Below are 13,649 nucleotides of genomic sequence, written 5' to 3'. Positions count from 1 at the left end.
AAGACTGTATAAACCCCTTTGCCCCCCAGGGATGCGTTCCTATAAATAAAGTGGAATTCACACCCACCCTTTTTACCCAGAGCTATTCCTTTCCTTTTCTGCTGTACCAGCTGCAATCTTTCCCTCCACATCCCAAAGTCTCTCTGCATCTACGTCTTTTGAAGGACCAGAGGAGCCACTCCAAAACCCAGAAAAACAAAGGCATTCTCCTTTTCATGCACACCACTGTTCAGTACTACACACATTACACTAATTCACCAACTCCTGAAGTGTTAAAATCAACCGCTAACCTACGGTTACTCAATCATCATTCTCTCCAACTTTCTGTAATACATTGTTAATAATTGCTTCATCAAGGTTACTGTCTTTTATTATGAAGATGCTTCAGGCGTTTGGCAATAAGTCCATATTCTGACAATAAGTTGCTATAAAGCAAAAGCATTGGAAACTCTAATGTGCTAACCCCTTTTTTTAATGTAGTGTAGTATTGCCAATAATTCTCATCACTTGTCATCTCCACGAGAGGGGAGGGGGGAGCAAATCAGCAAACTTTCTTCCTAACTTTCTTGTCTGTGTTTCCTTACATTGATGCATTGATTACAACGTTGGCAAAGAACAGGAGAAAGCACTGATCCCCACATCAAACCAACAGTTTGCTAGCTTTCCAAGCCACCCAGACTAGGAAACTTTACAAACCATTGCAAACTCGATGCTTTACAGAGGAAAACTGAAGGAGCCTTTTGCATTTCTAAACTCTGCAAAGCAGAAGAAAGTTTGAAGATGGGATTCAAGCTTGTAGGAAGTTAAAGTAGCAATAATACTAACAGACAACGGCAGCAGAGCAAGGAAATCCAGAACAGGTCCTCTAAGCAGGTTGAAAACTTAAACAGTGTCATAAAGAAAACAGGATGACTTACATGATCAGCTAAATTTGTGGAAGATCCTGAGAGTTCTTCATGGTCTGATTTGGAGCTGCCATCCCTTTCATCAATAACGAGGTCTATTGGCATTTTTCCTTTCAAACAACTAATGTACCGATGGCAGAAATTATCACACAATTCATGAACCTGAAAAGAATAACAAGAATAATAGAATCACTAATGGCTACATATCGTATTTTGGCCCTTTTTTTTTTTTTTTTTTTTGTAACAAGTTCAATCCTCTGATCTACTCCACAAGTAACTCTAATTAAGAGGGACAATAGTTGAAGGCAAGGAAACAATAGAGAAATTGTTGCAGCACATATTATTCTCTAGAGACTTGCTGTAGCAACAAGTTAGAGAGAGAGAGATAGTGGGCTCGGACTTGAGTGCTGAAGAAAATCGGATTTGGTGATAACATCGGAACACTGGGAGCTGGACCCAGGTGGTATCTCCGGAGCATACACAACCCAGACAGGTACAACTAGTCACTCGGGACGTGATCAGTTTCAACCGGGGCTAAAAAAAGGTTTATATGGCCGGGAGCAGTAAAATGAAGCTACTTGCTGAGGTTGTGGGAAGAGCCATTCTTGTCCCAGGGCACAGCCCCTGCCCACGCCTCGCAGGGGCCCCTGCCTCTTCCAAACATTTAGTCCTTGGTTGGGGTTAATGTGCCTGCCAGAGCCGGAGAGGAGAACGAGTGGTTTAATTTCTTTTTGTTAAACACAGTATTTCTGAGTGGGAAAAAGAGCTTCTACTGAGGAAAGGGGTAGGAAGGATGAAAGGGGTTTAATATTTAGTATTAATAAATATTGAAATTACACACACACAAAAAGGGGAAAAAACGGTCTGGGCATGTCTGTCGGGTGTCACATGCTCTGATGGCACAGGTTACAGTGTCACAATGCATTACCCCTATCTTCTCTGGCCGTGTTTACAAGTCAGCCCAAACAGTCGGGAGGAAGGGAGCTGGGGGGCGGGGGAGGGGGGGCAGAGGGCGAGGGGGCAGGGAATGGTGTGCCCCCCGCCCACCTCCGTGCCTCTTACCTTTTCTAATTCCAAAAGATGAAACCTTAGTACTTGTATTGCTTGGATCATCTGCAAGAAAAGTTTTGAGCAAGGGGTTACGTGGGAGACAGGAGCACGGGGGCTGGGCAGAGCCGCGAGCCCGAGTGGGAAAGGGGGAGAAGGGGATTGTCAGGGCGCGCCGTCACTATACAGGATTTTAGCTCATTGGTCACGCTTTAACAATTTTGATCAACTTTAACCTAAACACTTGATTTTTATCATATTTATTCCAGGAGCGGTGATTAGCGCTTTATTACCGCGATCTTGGAGAAAACCTCTTCCTCGCCTCGTTCCCCTCTTAGCACCCCGGCCCTCATCCCTGAAGGTTCGCAGAGAAGTCAAACACACGCTCCCACCCCCACCCCCTCCCGCAGGAGAAAGGGGGGGTGAATGTGTGTTTGAATAGTTTGGCATCTTCTTTACAAGCGGATTTAGGCACTTTGAATATTGAAATCGTTCACATTAGCAAAAGAATTACATTAGAAATCTCCAGCTCTCTCTTCTTAAGCAGTTACTTCCTTCACTTTTAGCTTCCCGTGGCTTTCAAACTCAGCTTTGCCATGCACTGGGGCTTGAGACTTTGCTCTGACTGGCTCTAAGAATAAAGCTCTTTGAAGCCCCTTGACGGCAACTTGCCGACCGGGCGGCGCCCCGCTCCCATGCCGACGCAGCCCGGTACCCGGCCCGGCAGCCGCTGCCCGGCCGCACCGCTCGGCCCGGTCCCGGGGCGGAGGAGGGAGCCTGCCGGCAGCGGGCGGAGGGGTCGGGAAGGGCGAGAGGGGAGTGCGATGGAACATGGAGCAGGCCTTACCAAATTGTCCAACTCTGGATTTGAAGAAAAAAGTGGTTTCTCGGCGCGGACCTGCAAGAAGAAGGAAAAGCGGCGTGAAATACAGCTGCTGTCTTTACCCCCGTAACCGCATCGGCCGAAAGGGGAAAACCCCTTTGACAAAACCGGTCGGTACCAAAATCCGGCTGAACGCCCTGGGTCACCGAGCTGTGCAGAGAAGCCCGCTCCGCTCCTGCCGGTCCGGCACTGAGCCGACCGCCGGTCCCACGGGAGCCTTCTCCCGTGGGTCCCCTGCCTGCTTCCCCTCCCGCTCCCTCTGCCTCCAAAACTCGGCCACAGCTACCTTTCCCTACAACTAATGCAGGAGGGCAAGGCCCGAGAGTCCGAGCCCGGCAGCGTGGAGGGGCTGCCGGCAGGGGGGGAGGTCAGGGCCAGCCGGGCCATCAGGGCGCACCCCCGCCCCTCCGGAGAGGGGGCGCCGGGGGAAGGGGAGGCTGCCCCTGCCAGCGCCCGGCCGTGAGGGTCGAGGCGCTGAGGAGGCGGCGGGAGCGCTGGTGAGGGTCGGGGGCGGGGGGAGAGGTGCCGGACCTGTTTAGCGAAGACGGCGATGTCCTCGTTGAAGGAGTCGGAGGAGCAGACGTCCCCGCCGGCCACGCCGGGCTCCCGGGGTGTGCAGGTCGCCAGCTCGCACTTCTCAAAGACCAGAGCTAAGAGGGGGAACAACGGGTGCCTACCGGGCGGTGGCACACAAAGAGAGGGGAGGGGGTGGGGAAGAGGGGGAAAGAAGAGCTGTAATCAACAAGTATTTTTTTTTCTTTAATGCACGGACGAACAGACACGGACGCACGGACACAGCCACACTCTGCAGTCTCGCACTAATGCCCCGGGCAGAGCAGTGGAGAACCAGATTTTAAAATAAAAATATTGGTTTTGGTGGTGAGCTGGCTGTTGTTGTTTTGCTTGTTTGGGGTTTTTTTTTTTTAAATTTTGAAATTGCGATGCCCGGACCACATTCCCCGTGCAGTCCTCACCGACGAGGACAAAAGTGACCTCTCTAAACGCACAAGGCACCGAACGTGCTCAGCAGCAGCTCAACTGAGAATGTTACACTTTTGCCACAGCTTAAAATACCGCAAAACCTGGAAGATCCCATCCCTACCCTCCAGCTATGACCTAAAACGAGAGTACAGCTAGGCAAACTGCAAACTACTTAATACGTAATTTTATTTTTCAAGGGGCCTGCTAACAAAAATGTGGTGAAGTTTCCTGGCTTAGGAAGCACACCCAAGTAAAATACCATCTGTCCAGATAAGTGAGCTGGGGAGGGGGTGGAGGAAGGGAGCACTTCGCGAAATATTTTCCCATAGTTGGTGTAGTCAGAAAAAAAAATTATCTGCTTGCTAAGTAGTAAGCATGCATTTGTTTCTTTTCCCCTTTGGTGTCTGATCCAGGCCCCACACTCTGTCATAGATGTTACTAGCTCTCCTTTTAGGATCAGTTTGTATTTTTTCCAAAAGACACTGAAGAGAATCAGTGTCATTCCCTCCAAGCAAAGCCCTGGTGCAGGCTTGAGTTTTGCTGGGTATGGGTTTCTTTTTCCTCATGTTCTTTCTTTTCTAAATAGAAAATTCAGCTCATTGCTCCCAATGCATTTATGTCTTCTGTCACTGGGAAGAGCTGCTTGCAAGAAGTGAATCCCTTTTATTCTTGCTACCTTCCGCGATGTGAATAGCTCTTTATTTACAAAGTTGGAAGAGTGGTATTATGGCACAGAGAACACCAGAACAACACTTCTCCAACTAAAATCCAGAGCAATGAGAGTCTCTAACTCCTAAATGGGGCCTTTCCAAGAAATTTTTAAAAACCCCCGCGGGTAAGAAAATACCCCCCCCCAAAAAAAAAAAAACACCAAAAAAAAAACCTCAGAAAAGAGGAAAAACCGAATAAATAAAAAAAGAAAAATGGAAGGACAAGGCAACATCACCTCTCTCTAACCCAGCCTCTGTCCCAGGAAGGTCTGTTTTCCAGCACCCATTTCCCGTGGCTGCTGGCACCTCAGCCGAGTCAGGCTGGGATCGCCCTCGTCCCGAAATCGCCCTCGTCCCGAGATCGCCGGCCACGGCAGTGCCACCGCGCGGGTCTCGCTCCTGAGCGGGCTGCCGGGGGCTGCCCTGCCGCTGTCTTCCCTCCGGACTCTCCGGGCTCCCCCCGCCCCACTCCGCTCCGGGGCCCGGCTGGCCGCTGCCGCCGCGGCCCCGCGGGAGCTCCCGCTGCCCGCCCGGCTCCTGCTCCTGCCCCGGCCGCTCCGGGGGCACCAGCGCTGCGGAGCCGGGCCCTGGCGCCGGGCGGCCCGGCGGCACCTACCCGTAGATCGCATCCTTGTCCCGCTTCAGAGCGTCGTTGACAGCGGAGCCCATGCTGGCCGGCATGACATTGGGGTGCGGGGCGTGGGCGCCGTAGTGCTGTCCGGCGTGGAGCGGCGGCCCATGGTTGAGGTGGTGCACCGGGGGGATCGGCCGGGGGGCGTGGGGGTCCCCGTACATGGACGCCGGCACCCCTACTCCGTCCATCCCGCCGTAGTGGGGCAGCTCATCGTACTGTCAAAAAGCGGGCCGGAAGAGAAGAAAGAAAAAGAAAGAGGAGAAGAGAGGGGAGAATAAGAAAACAAACAAACAACAACAACAAAAGTCAGAAGAGAGTAAAGCGCCCGGACAGACACAAACAGAGCAAAACAAAACAAGAACAGGCACAACAGAGAGAGAAATGCTCAAAATGAAATCAACTGGGACCGGGAGCAGAGGCTGGAGGGGCTGAAGGAGGAGTGGGGGTGCGAGAAGAGGTAAAAGGGGAAAGTGCGTTTGCCTGTCTGAGTGTGTGGGGGAAGATGGTCCTCTTCAGCACAGGCAGGAGAAACGCTAACAAGGAAACAGGGATGAAAAGGAAGGAAACGGAGGAGAGAAACTAGAGTTACTCTGCATTAGAAAAGAAGAAAAAAAAAATAAACAAGCAGAATCAAAACCAACTAGATAAATAAATCAACACTAGAAAGGAGAGAAAAAAGGTAGGGTGTATCGGGAGGAGGGAGGTAGATAAAGGGGAAAATAATCTGAAAGTTACCAGAAACATTATTTAGTGGCAATTCCCCTTGTCCTTGTCACAGCCAGAGACAGAAAAAAAAAAAAAAAAAAAAAAAAAAAGAAAGCAGCTATATGTGTATACATATATATACATTCGTATATACACAGACACACATATGTATTTCTTATTCTTTGCTAGGCAGCAGCAGTAGCGGCGGCAGCAGCAGCAGCAGCAGCAAGCTTTCCCCTGTGAAACCCGTGCTACTGAGCAGGCAGAGAGCAGGGAATTCGCGCTGCTGGGGAAAAAGCTAGAGAGGAAAAAAGCGTGGAACAATTGCAGAGAGACACACACACAGAGACACTCATGCACACACACAGAAAGCCAGCGAATAATTTTTGCTGCTATTTTTTAATAGTGGCCGCCATCATCAGCAGCAACAGAGGAGAGCAAATCGGACAGGCCCCTCTTAAGAGAGGATTTATATATAGGTAAGTGTTGGAGATTTAAACCTACCCTTTGCGCCATCAGTCTGCGCTCCAATAAACTCCTGGATGTGTCGTATATTTAATATCCCAGTCCAGCAAAGAAAGTGATTTAGAGTGAAGAAGATTCCTTTTTTTTTTTTTTTTTGCAACCCACTTATAGACTTCTCCTATCCTCCAATATGGGTAAATAATAGTAATAACAACAACAATAACAACGACAATATATAAAAAACAGTCAAGAACCACGATGAGTTTCTGTGTTTTCTTCTTTTTTCTGTCTCTTTCTCTTTCCTTTTTCTGTCTCTCTTTTTCCTTTTTTCTTTCTCTATGCAAAAAAAAAAAAAAAAAAAAAAAAAAAAAAAAAAAAATTGTCAAGCCCCCAAACTGAAGGTTACGATCGGCCCGTCAGCAACCCACATGTAACCAAACTGTCGTGTCTCATGGCTTTTTGCCACTCCAGCTGTCAATCAAAGCCAGGGAATGTCAAGGTAGTGAATGAATGATGGTTGATGATGATGAAGAAGAGAGGAGGAATCTTTTTAACCCCGGTTTCTTCTTCCAGTAACTCCGTGCTCGGGTTTTGCCTTTTAGGATCGCTTATAGGGTTGTTGGTTTTGGTTTTGTTTTGTTTTTTTCAAAGTACTTGTGAAGGGGGGTGGGGAAAGATGCGAAGAAAAATTGAATAGTTTGCAAAGCCCGGACTTCCCCCTCTCTCCTTTTTTTTTTTTTTTTTTCCTCCTCCCGGCAGGTATTTTGTCTCCCTCTCTCCCTCACTCCCTGGGATGAGTGAGTGTCAGTAAGTGTTGGCAGGTTGGCTGCCGGCTGCCTTATAGAAGAGGCTCAGTTTTGCGGCGCTGATCGGCGGGAGAATGAAGTGACGGAACCCGGAAGTAGTGGTGGCCATAGCCAGTCCTGCAGCGCGGCGGCGGCGGCGGCGGGGAGCGGCGGCGGGGAGCGGCGGCGGCGGGGAGCGGCGGGGCGCGGCGGCGGGCGCGGGCGCGGGGCGGCGGGGCGCCCCAGCCGGCGGAGCGCCGGGGATGCGCAGCGCGGCGGCGGGGCGGCCGCGGCGCCGCGCGGGGGGAGCCGCGCAGCAGCCCCTGCCCCGAGCGAAGCACGGCGTGTAGGAAGGAGCGAGCGAGCGAGCGTGCGAGCGGGAGGGAGGGAGGGAGGGAGCGAGGGAGGGAGGAGGGAGGGAGGGAGCGAGGGAGGGAGCGAGGGAGGGAGGCAGGGGAGGAAGGACAGGGAGAGTGCGTGTGTGCGAGAGGGGGGAGAGGCAGGGGAAACTGCAGAGAGCGAGAAGAAAAGTGCGGTAGAAGCCCGGCCCCGGGTCGGTTCGCGCTAGATTATTTGAGCAACCAAATACCTTCCGATTACCCGCGGTGTCGGGCGTCTGGCGGCGCGCGGGGCCGCTGGCTCGGGTCGCCGGCTCCGGCCGCTGCCGCGCGCGGTGCGCGAGCTCGGGTACCGGGAGCTACAGCGCGCGGGGGGGGCGCGCGGAGCCGCTCTGCCCCCGGCCGCGGGGAGGCTGCTCCGGGCCCGCGCGCCCGGGCCCGCCGGCGCGCCGCGCCGCTGCCCTCCGACAACTCATTGTGCTCCGCTAAAAATTAATTTTCCAGGGCATGAAGAGAACGCCTCGTTCAAACCGTGTTGGGCACCGCTCTTCATTAAGTGATCGCTGCTATCAAACACGCTCTGGATGTCTTGAGGAGGGGGGGGGAGGCGGGGAGAGGCGGAGGGAAGGGGGGAAATCCCTTCTAGTTTTGCGATTAGGCTGCCAGGCTTTGTAAAGGGCTTAAAAACAAAGTCATGCTCCGTCTTTTGTAGGAGAGATCCAGATGTTATGTAGATTTCTGTTTGCATGTTCGTTTTGAGCGGATCCGGCGGTGAGCACAGTATTTACGTGTGTGTGTTGCTGGACTTTACCGTTTATCGACGTTGCGCTTGTGGAATGTATGCTGGAGTATTAGCTCGGTAATGCCTTCTAATGGTAGTGCTAATTACAGTGGGGTTATTTAGCAAATTAAGTGAGATGATGCACCCCCCCACACACCCTTGAGTACCAAATGAACTTTTCCGAACACACAGGCACACACACACACACACACACGCGCGTTAATTTTGGTGCGTTTCTCTCGCCCAATCACTTCGCTGAAGCTACACCATGCCTTACCTCAGAGCAGTCAATTACCAAAGCTACCCGGGATCATCAATCATGGGGGATGCTTGAAGTTTAGGGGAGGAGCGATGGTCAAACTATCGATTGCTGCAGTTTTGTCCTCCCCAACCCCCACCCTCGTTCACGGTCCCCTGCACATAAAATCTAAAACAGACTATCCCGTTAATAGTGGAATTTATCAATGATTATGTACCCGTTTGTGAATGTGGCCTCATACATAGATGGCTTTTGAAAATACACGGCAGAAAATACATTATTCCGTTAGATTTTGGTTTGCTTTGCTTTTCGTGGTGATGACCATGCTTTTCAGAGGTTTGGGCTTTCTTTACCTTTAAGAAAATGACTCAAGGGGTAGTTATAGATATTTGGCCTGATTTTAATAGGCAAAGGGAATGAGCTCCAGAGGTCAATAAACCCCTCCAAAATGATGAATGATTGAGTACCTGTGATGATGATAGTGATTACCGGAGCAATTAAACAGTTTGATTAAATGAGCCATCATAACAATGATGTCTGCGGGAAATCAGCCCTCACGTATAAAGAAAGATAGTGTGGAGAGCTGACAAACGCCAGTGGGCATTTCTGCATGTTCCGCTAGCGCCGAGCCCTGCAGAGCAGGGCTGTATTTACAAATATGAGGGGAATACGGAGAAAAGTCCCTCTCCTACTTAAAGCCAGAGTTGCACCCTGCTTAAAACCCGCCAGGAGCCGGAGAGCAGACACGGGTTTTTTTTTTTTTCCTAGAGGATCTCCTCCAAGATTAAAGCTAGTCCTAAGAGCAACCGAATTGCTGTGACTGACTTTCACGGGACTGTAAAGAGAGGTGAGTAGAAGAGCCCTTAGTATGTAGATCTCTTTCAAGCACTGGTTAAGTCAATTCATCTCGCAGGGAAAAAGCCAGTCTTCTTGTGCAGTATTTTATACTCTGTCGTATAAATCGGTAACGTAATTCAAGATATTCATGGTAATGAATGCTTGGCTAATCCTTTGGGTGCGCGGAGACCTACAGAGCAGTAGGTTATGCAAATCCTTTCCTACTTTTACAGCTGTAGTTTTTTAGCAGATTTTTTTTTAAGAGATCTAGTCATCGGTGAATGTTATTTGGGTTTTTTTCCCCTTCTTTCTTCTCCCTTCCCCCCCCGCCCCCCCCCTCCCCGTGCCCCAAAGATGCCAGATTTCTCAACTTGCACGGAATCATTTGCTTGTGATGCAGCCAGCTTAGAGGACGTGGTTCAAATATTTGTAGCTTCCAAACTTGTTTTTTAACCGTGGCAATGCAAACCCAGAGCCTTGTCTCTTGAGATATAGAAATGTGCCTCTTTTGAAATAGTTTCAGTATCACCAAAGAAGAGGTCTTTCCTTATAAACTGGCTGTGCAAAAGTAATCTGGCTACATTTAAGGCTCCATGCATTTTTTTAGACTGCAAGCTGTAAGAGAAGTTCATCAGTTTTCTTCTCTTAAAAAAGTTAGATTACTTGGCTCCCATAGAAGAAATTATTTTATTGCTTAGAGTATAATTTTGGACTTTTTTTTTTTTTGCTAATTCTATATTTCACAGAAGTCTTTGTAGATCTCAGCTGCCCTGATTAAGAAATTCTGAGAAAACAGACTAAAATCAAAGCTGAAAAAAAAGCAGCCAAAGGCTTGTGTAGTGTTCAGTGCTGCTCCTTTCAATTGTTTAATTTTTTTCCCCCTCCTAAACTAATTAACCCCCTGCGTTGTCTTGCCCTGCTGTGCATGTTTGTAATCTGGGACAGGGATCAACTTTTAAAAATTATTTTAACTTGATAGAAAGTAAAATTTCATATAGCAAATGAAGACCTTTCATGTTCCTCCTGTGTCTTTTTTTCTTCCACGTGAAAAGAGTAGAAGGCTTTTTCCTCATCACTATCCCAGTGGATTAAAGCACACAGAGAATGTGGTTTATAAAGCGCTACAGTTTAGCCATTAAAAAGGGATCTCAATTTAGCGCCCTTAAGTGAATGTACTCATGTATTAACAAAGATGCTGTTGGGAGCTCGGAGGAAAATGGGATACGTGCGTGCAGAGGGTGAGGGCTTTCACATACTTAGGTGATTTTTTATTTACCCCCCAACCAGTGACATTTTTTTTTTTTTTAAAGTAATTCGAGAAAATTAAAATGGCTAATTTCCATTTCTCCTGCATCACTTTCGGAGCGAGGGCTGTTTTGAGGAAAAGTGTGGGATAGATACGAGTCGGGGTGGTGCCTGTTTTTTTTTTTTTTTTTTTTTTTTTTTTTTTTTTTTTTTTTTTTTTTTTTTTTTTTTTTTGATAGATCGGCTCAAAAGTCCAAAGAGAAATGAGGTGTCCGGTATGGAAGTGCATCTCAGTCAACCGCCAGCTCCTTTTGCCGAGGCTGGAAATGGTTTTAACAGGCGGTAAAATTTCATCTTGTGGTGTCAAATTGGGGTCAGTTTGGGGTTAGCGCTCTCAGTGTCCGAGCAGGAGCTGTCCAGCTGTGTGGGGATTCATTAAGGGCAAAAGATCCGTTTCAAGAAAAACAATACAAAGACAATCAGAGGGCTAAAGATCCTCTTCAAATCGCATTTTACAAGTGCACCAGAACAAATATGGATGCTGAAACCTATTCCCTTCAAACTCCCAAATCGGCTTCTTAGCCCTCGGAGGGAGCGAGAGAGAAAATCCTCTAAAAGTTAAGAAGAGTCTGTTTTCAATCAGCCTTTCCGAAGTGTGGCATCTTAGTCCTTTGCTGGCTTTGAGACATGCCTCTCTTGCTTGCTCGTTACATCTCTCCCTCCCTCCCTCTCTCTCTCTCTTTTTCCACAGCCTTGCAAAAGCGGATGGCACAACAGGTAATATTTCAGATTTCAAGAATAAATCCCACCGGAGACCTTAAACCACTGTTTGCACGCGCGTGGGCTCCTATCACAAGATTTAATGCAAATGGAAAGTTTTAGGGGGAAACAAGCCATGCTTGCCCGAAATCCTATTGTACCCCGTAGGAAATTTTGAGCTCTCCTTGTAGGTGATCCTCCGGTCCGATGGGTAATTTAGGCTAGATTTACTTTCCGGTTCTTAGCACTTGTGGAAAGCACCTATTGCTAATCTGGTTTATTAAATTCGCATGGTTTAAATCCTCTTAACGTCCCTACATCTGTTAGGACAATTGACGCCTTGCTACAGGGACAAATAACTTGAAGCTTAATCTTGTTTGTAACTTTACTCAATGTTTGTTTGTTTGTGTGCTGAGTTCAAGTATTTTGGATGATGCCATTGTGTTCGGTAACGCGTAGACTGCATTTGAAAGCAAAACTCCTCTTAGACGGGTCAAGGATATCATGGATCAGAGTGAAAAATTTAGCATATTCGAACTGGCTTTTTATCTCGAGCCATCATTCGAGGCAATGTGTCATAATTAATGAAGAAAGCAGTCTGCCTGTTCAAATATGGACACGGGACATCACCGTGACACCGCAGTGAAATTCACATGAATTTTACTTTTTGTTTTGCTTGCAAGGCGAAGTGTGGAGTTTAAATAGTACCTTCTTCTTTTTAAAATCGGGACTGTGCCACAGTTAAATTCCTACCCTCAAACCCGCTCTTTACCACACTATCCTTTGCCCTTACGGTTGTTTTTTACAACTTGAGTCACTTTTTATTCGTCTCAGCACTCTTTGATTCGCCTCCGACTTCCCGCAGCTGCAGGACTTTCGAGGTCCCATCTCGGGTGCCCCTGTGAAATCATGCACGTTTTAGCTTCTGCAGATCACTGGGTTCATTTAGCTCCTAACCCCGATCCCCCCTTCTGCCAGCGGTGTACTTCGCTTTGCAGTAATGTATTATTATTTGTCGAAAATCTTTCTAGTCCTGAAAGTCAATGGTAGCCCATCACGGTGAACTTTTCTTGACCTCGACTGCGGTATGACTGAGATCTCTGGGAGCCGGATTAGGAGGAGGTTCATTTACTTACCTGTTACTTCGCTTTTTCCTCTTTCTTCCACCCCTCCGCCCTCTTTTTTTTTTTTTTTTTTTTTTTTTTTTTTTTTTTTTTTTTTTTTCCTAGAGGGAAAAGCCCCAACCCCGCAGGACACAAGGACGATCCGGGTTCGTGCTGCCCTGCCGAGCCCTCTGTGCCCCGGCTGCCCGGGGCTGCGGCGCTGGCGGGCTGCCCCGGCGGGCGCTGAGCTGCGCGGCGCGGCGCGGCCGGGCGGCGCTGCCATCAGCAGCCCTCTAGCGCTATCTGGCGGGGCTCCAACACCAGCCCGAGCCGCCGGGGCCCGCACGGGGCTCGCTCGGCCGCCGCAGAGCCCTCGTCCCCGGCTCCGCGGCTCCCGCGGGACGCTGATGAGGCCCAGTCCCGCCTTCCATCCCTGGGGGGAGAAACCCGCCCTGGGAAGGGGCACAGAGATGAACCCCTTCGCGTTTGTCCGGCTTGTGTCACGCGGGTGGGTGTGAAGCACTAAAGTCAGAGAAGAGATGAGAATATATTTATTTTTTTACTTATGTTATTCAGGCTGGAATGTTTGTAAAAGTGGAAACCATAAGCAGTCGACGTGTATTCCCATCACACGCCAGAGGGGATAAAAAAAAAAAAAAAAAAGGGAAAAAAGAAAACAATCACAGACCTGTCAGGGTTTCTCACTAATACTGTTTGCACTGGGTAGTCAAAAATCTAGTTTGCAATTGTTCGAAGAATCCCAAAGTATGAAAAAAAATTAATCTTTCCAGTATAACGTGGTATCCAAAAGGACAGTTAGGGCAAAGTAAATGGCTTTAGTATGATATCAGAGAATCTGCAAAGGCTTCAAACTCTGCTCAGAGCTCTGCTCTAGCTCACTCAAAATATCCCCTTTTGTTCTCCAGCTGCCTATAAAACTCCAGAAGAGGAGCGCTCTCATTTTTACACTGGAGTTCTTGGTCCAGAGAGAACAATATACTCCTACCTCTTTTGAAATGATCCGGAGACTCTCACAACACACAGGCAATCACTCGAAGCACGAATTTCCTTTTTTTTTTTTTTTTTTTTTTTTAAAGAACTGCTCGGCCCATTGTTTGAAGTGGGATTCAGTGCAGAGCCCAAAGAGAAAAGGAAAAAAGAGAAAAAAAATCCTGAGAGCCCGGTTTGGTATTGCACAGAGAGAGAGAGAGC

The 13,649-nt window shown here is 48.6% G+C and overlaps 1 protein-coding gene across 6 annotated transcripts in view; it reads right to left on the bottom strand.

The window, feature by feature from the left end:
- Positions 1–7,945, bottom strand: part of MEIS2 (Meis homeobox 2) — a 173,703-nt gene extending 165,758 nt beyond the window's left edge. For 2 of the 6 annotated variants that reach the window (XM_050975618.1, XM_050975621.1), the window contains exons 1-7: positions 7,705–7,799; positions 6,370–6,666; positions 5,143–5,375; positions 3,367–3,508; positions 2,800–2,850; positions 1,968–2,018; positions 918–1,067 (exon numbers count right to left, since the gene is read on the bottom strand). In XM_050975618.1, the coding sequence (XP_050831575.1) occupies positions 918–1,067; positions 1,968–2,018; positions 2,800–2,850; positions 3,367–3,508; positions 5,143–5,375; positions 6,370–6,381 (639 nt within the window). In that variant the 5' untranslated portion in view covers positions 6,382–6,666; positions 7,705–7,799. Of the gene's footprint in view, positions 1–917; positions 1,068–1,967; positions 2,019–2,799; positions 2,851–3,366; positions 3,509–5,142; positions 5,376–5,895; positions 5,964–6,369; positions 6,667–7,704 lie in introns of those variants that run through there. The other 4 variants (XM_050975619.1, XM_050975616.1, XM_050975617.1 and 1 more) reach the window with 4 other exon arrangements.
- Between the last annotated feature and the right edge of the window lie 5,704 nt (positions 7,946–13,649).

This window comes from Serinus canaria, chromosome 5, assembly GCF_022539315.1.
Source record: "Serinus canaria isolate serCan28SL12 chromosome 5, serCan2020, whole genome shotgun sequence".
In the NCBI taxonomy this organism is placed as follows: domain Eukaryota; kingdom Metazoa; phylum Chordata; class Aves; order Passeriformes; family Fringillidae; genus Serinus; species Serinus canaria.
This window is presented reverse-complemented; position numbering and strand designations above follow the sequence as displayed.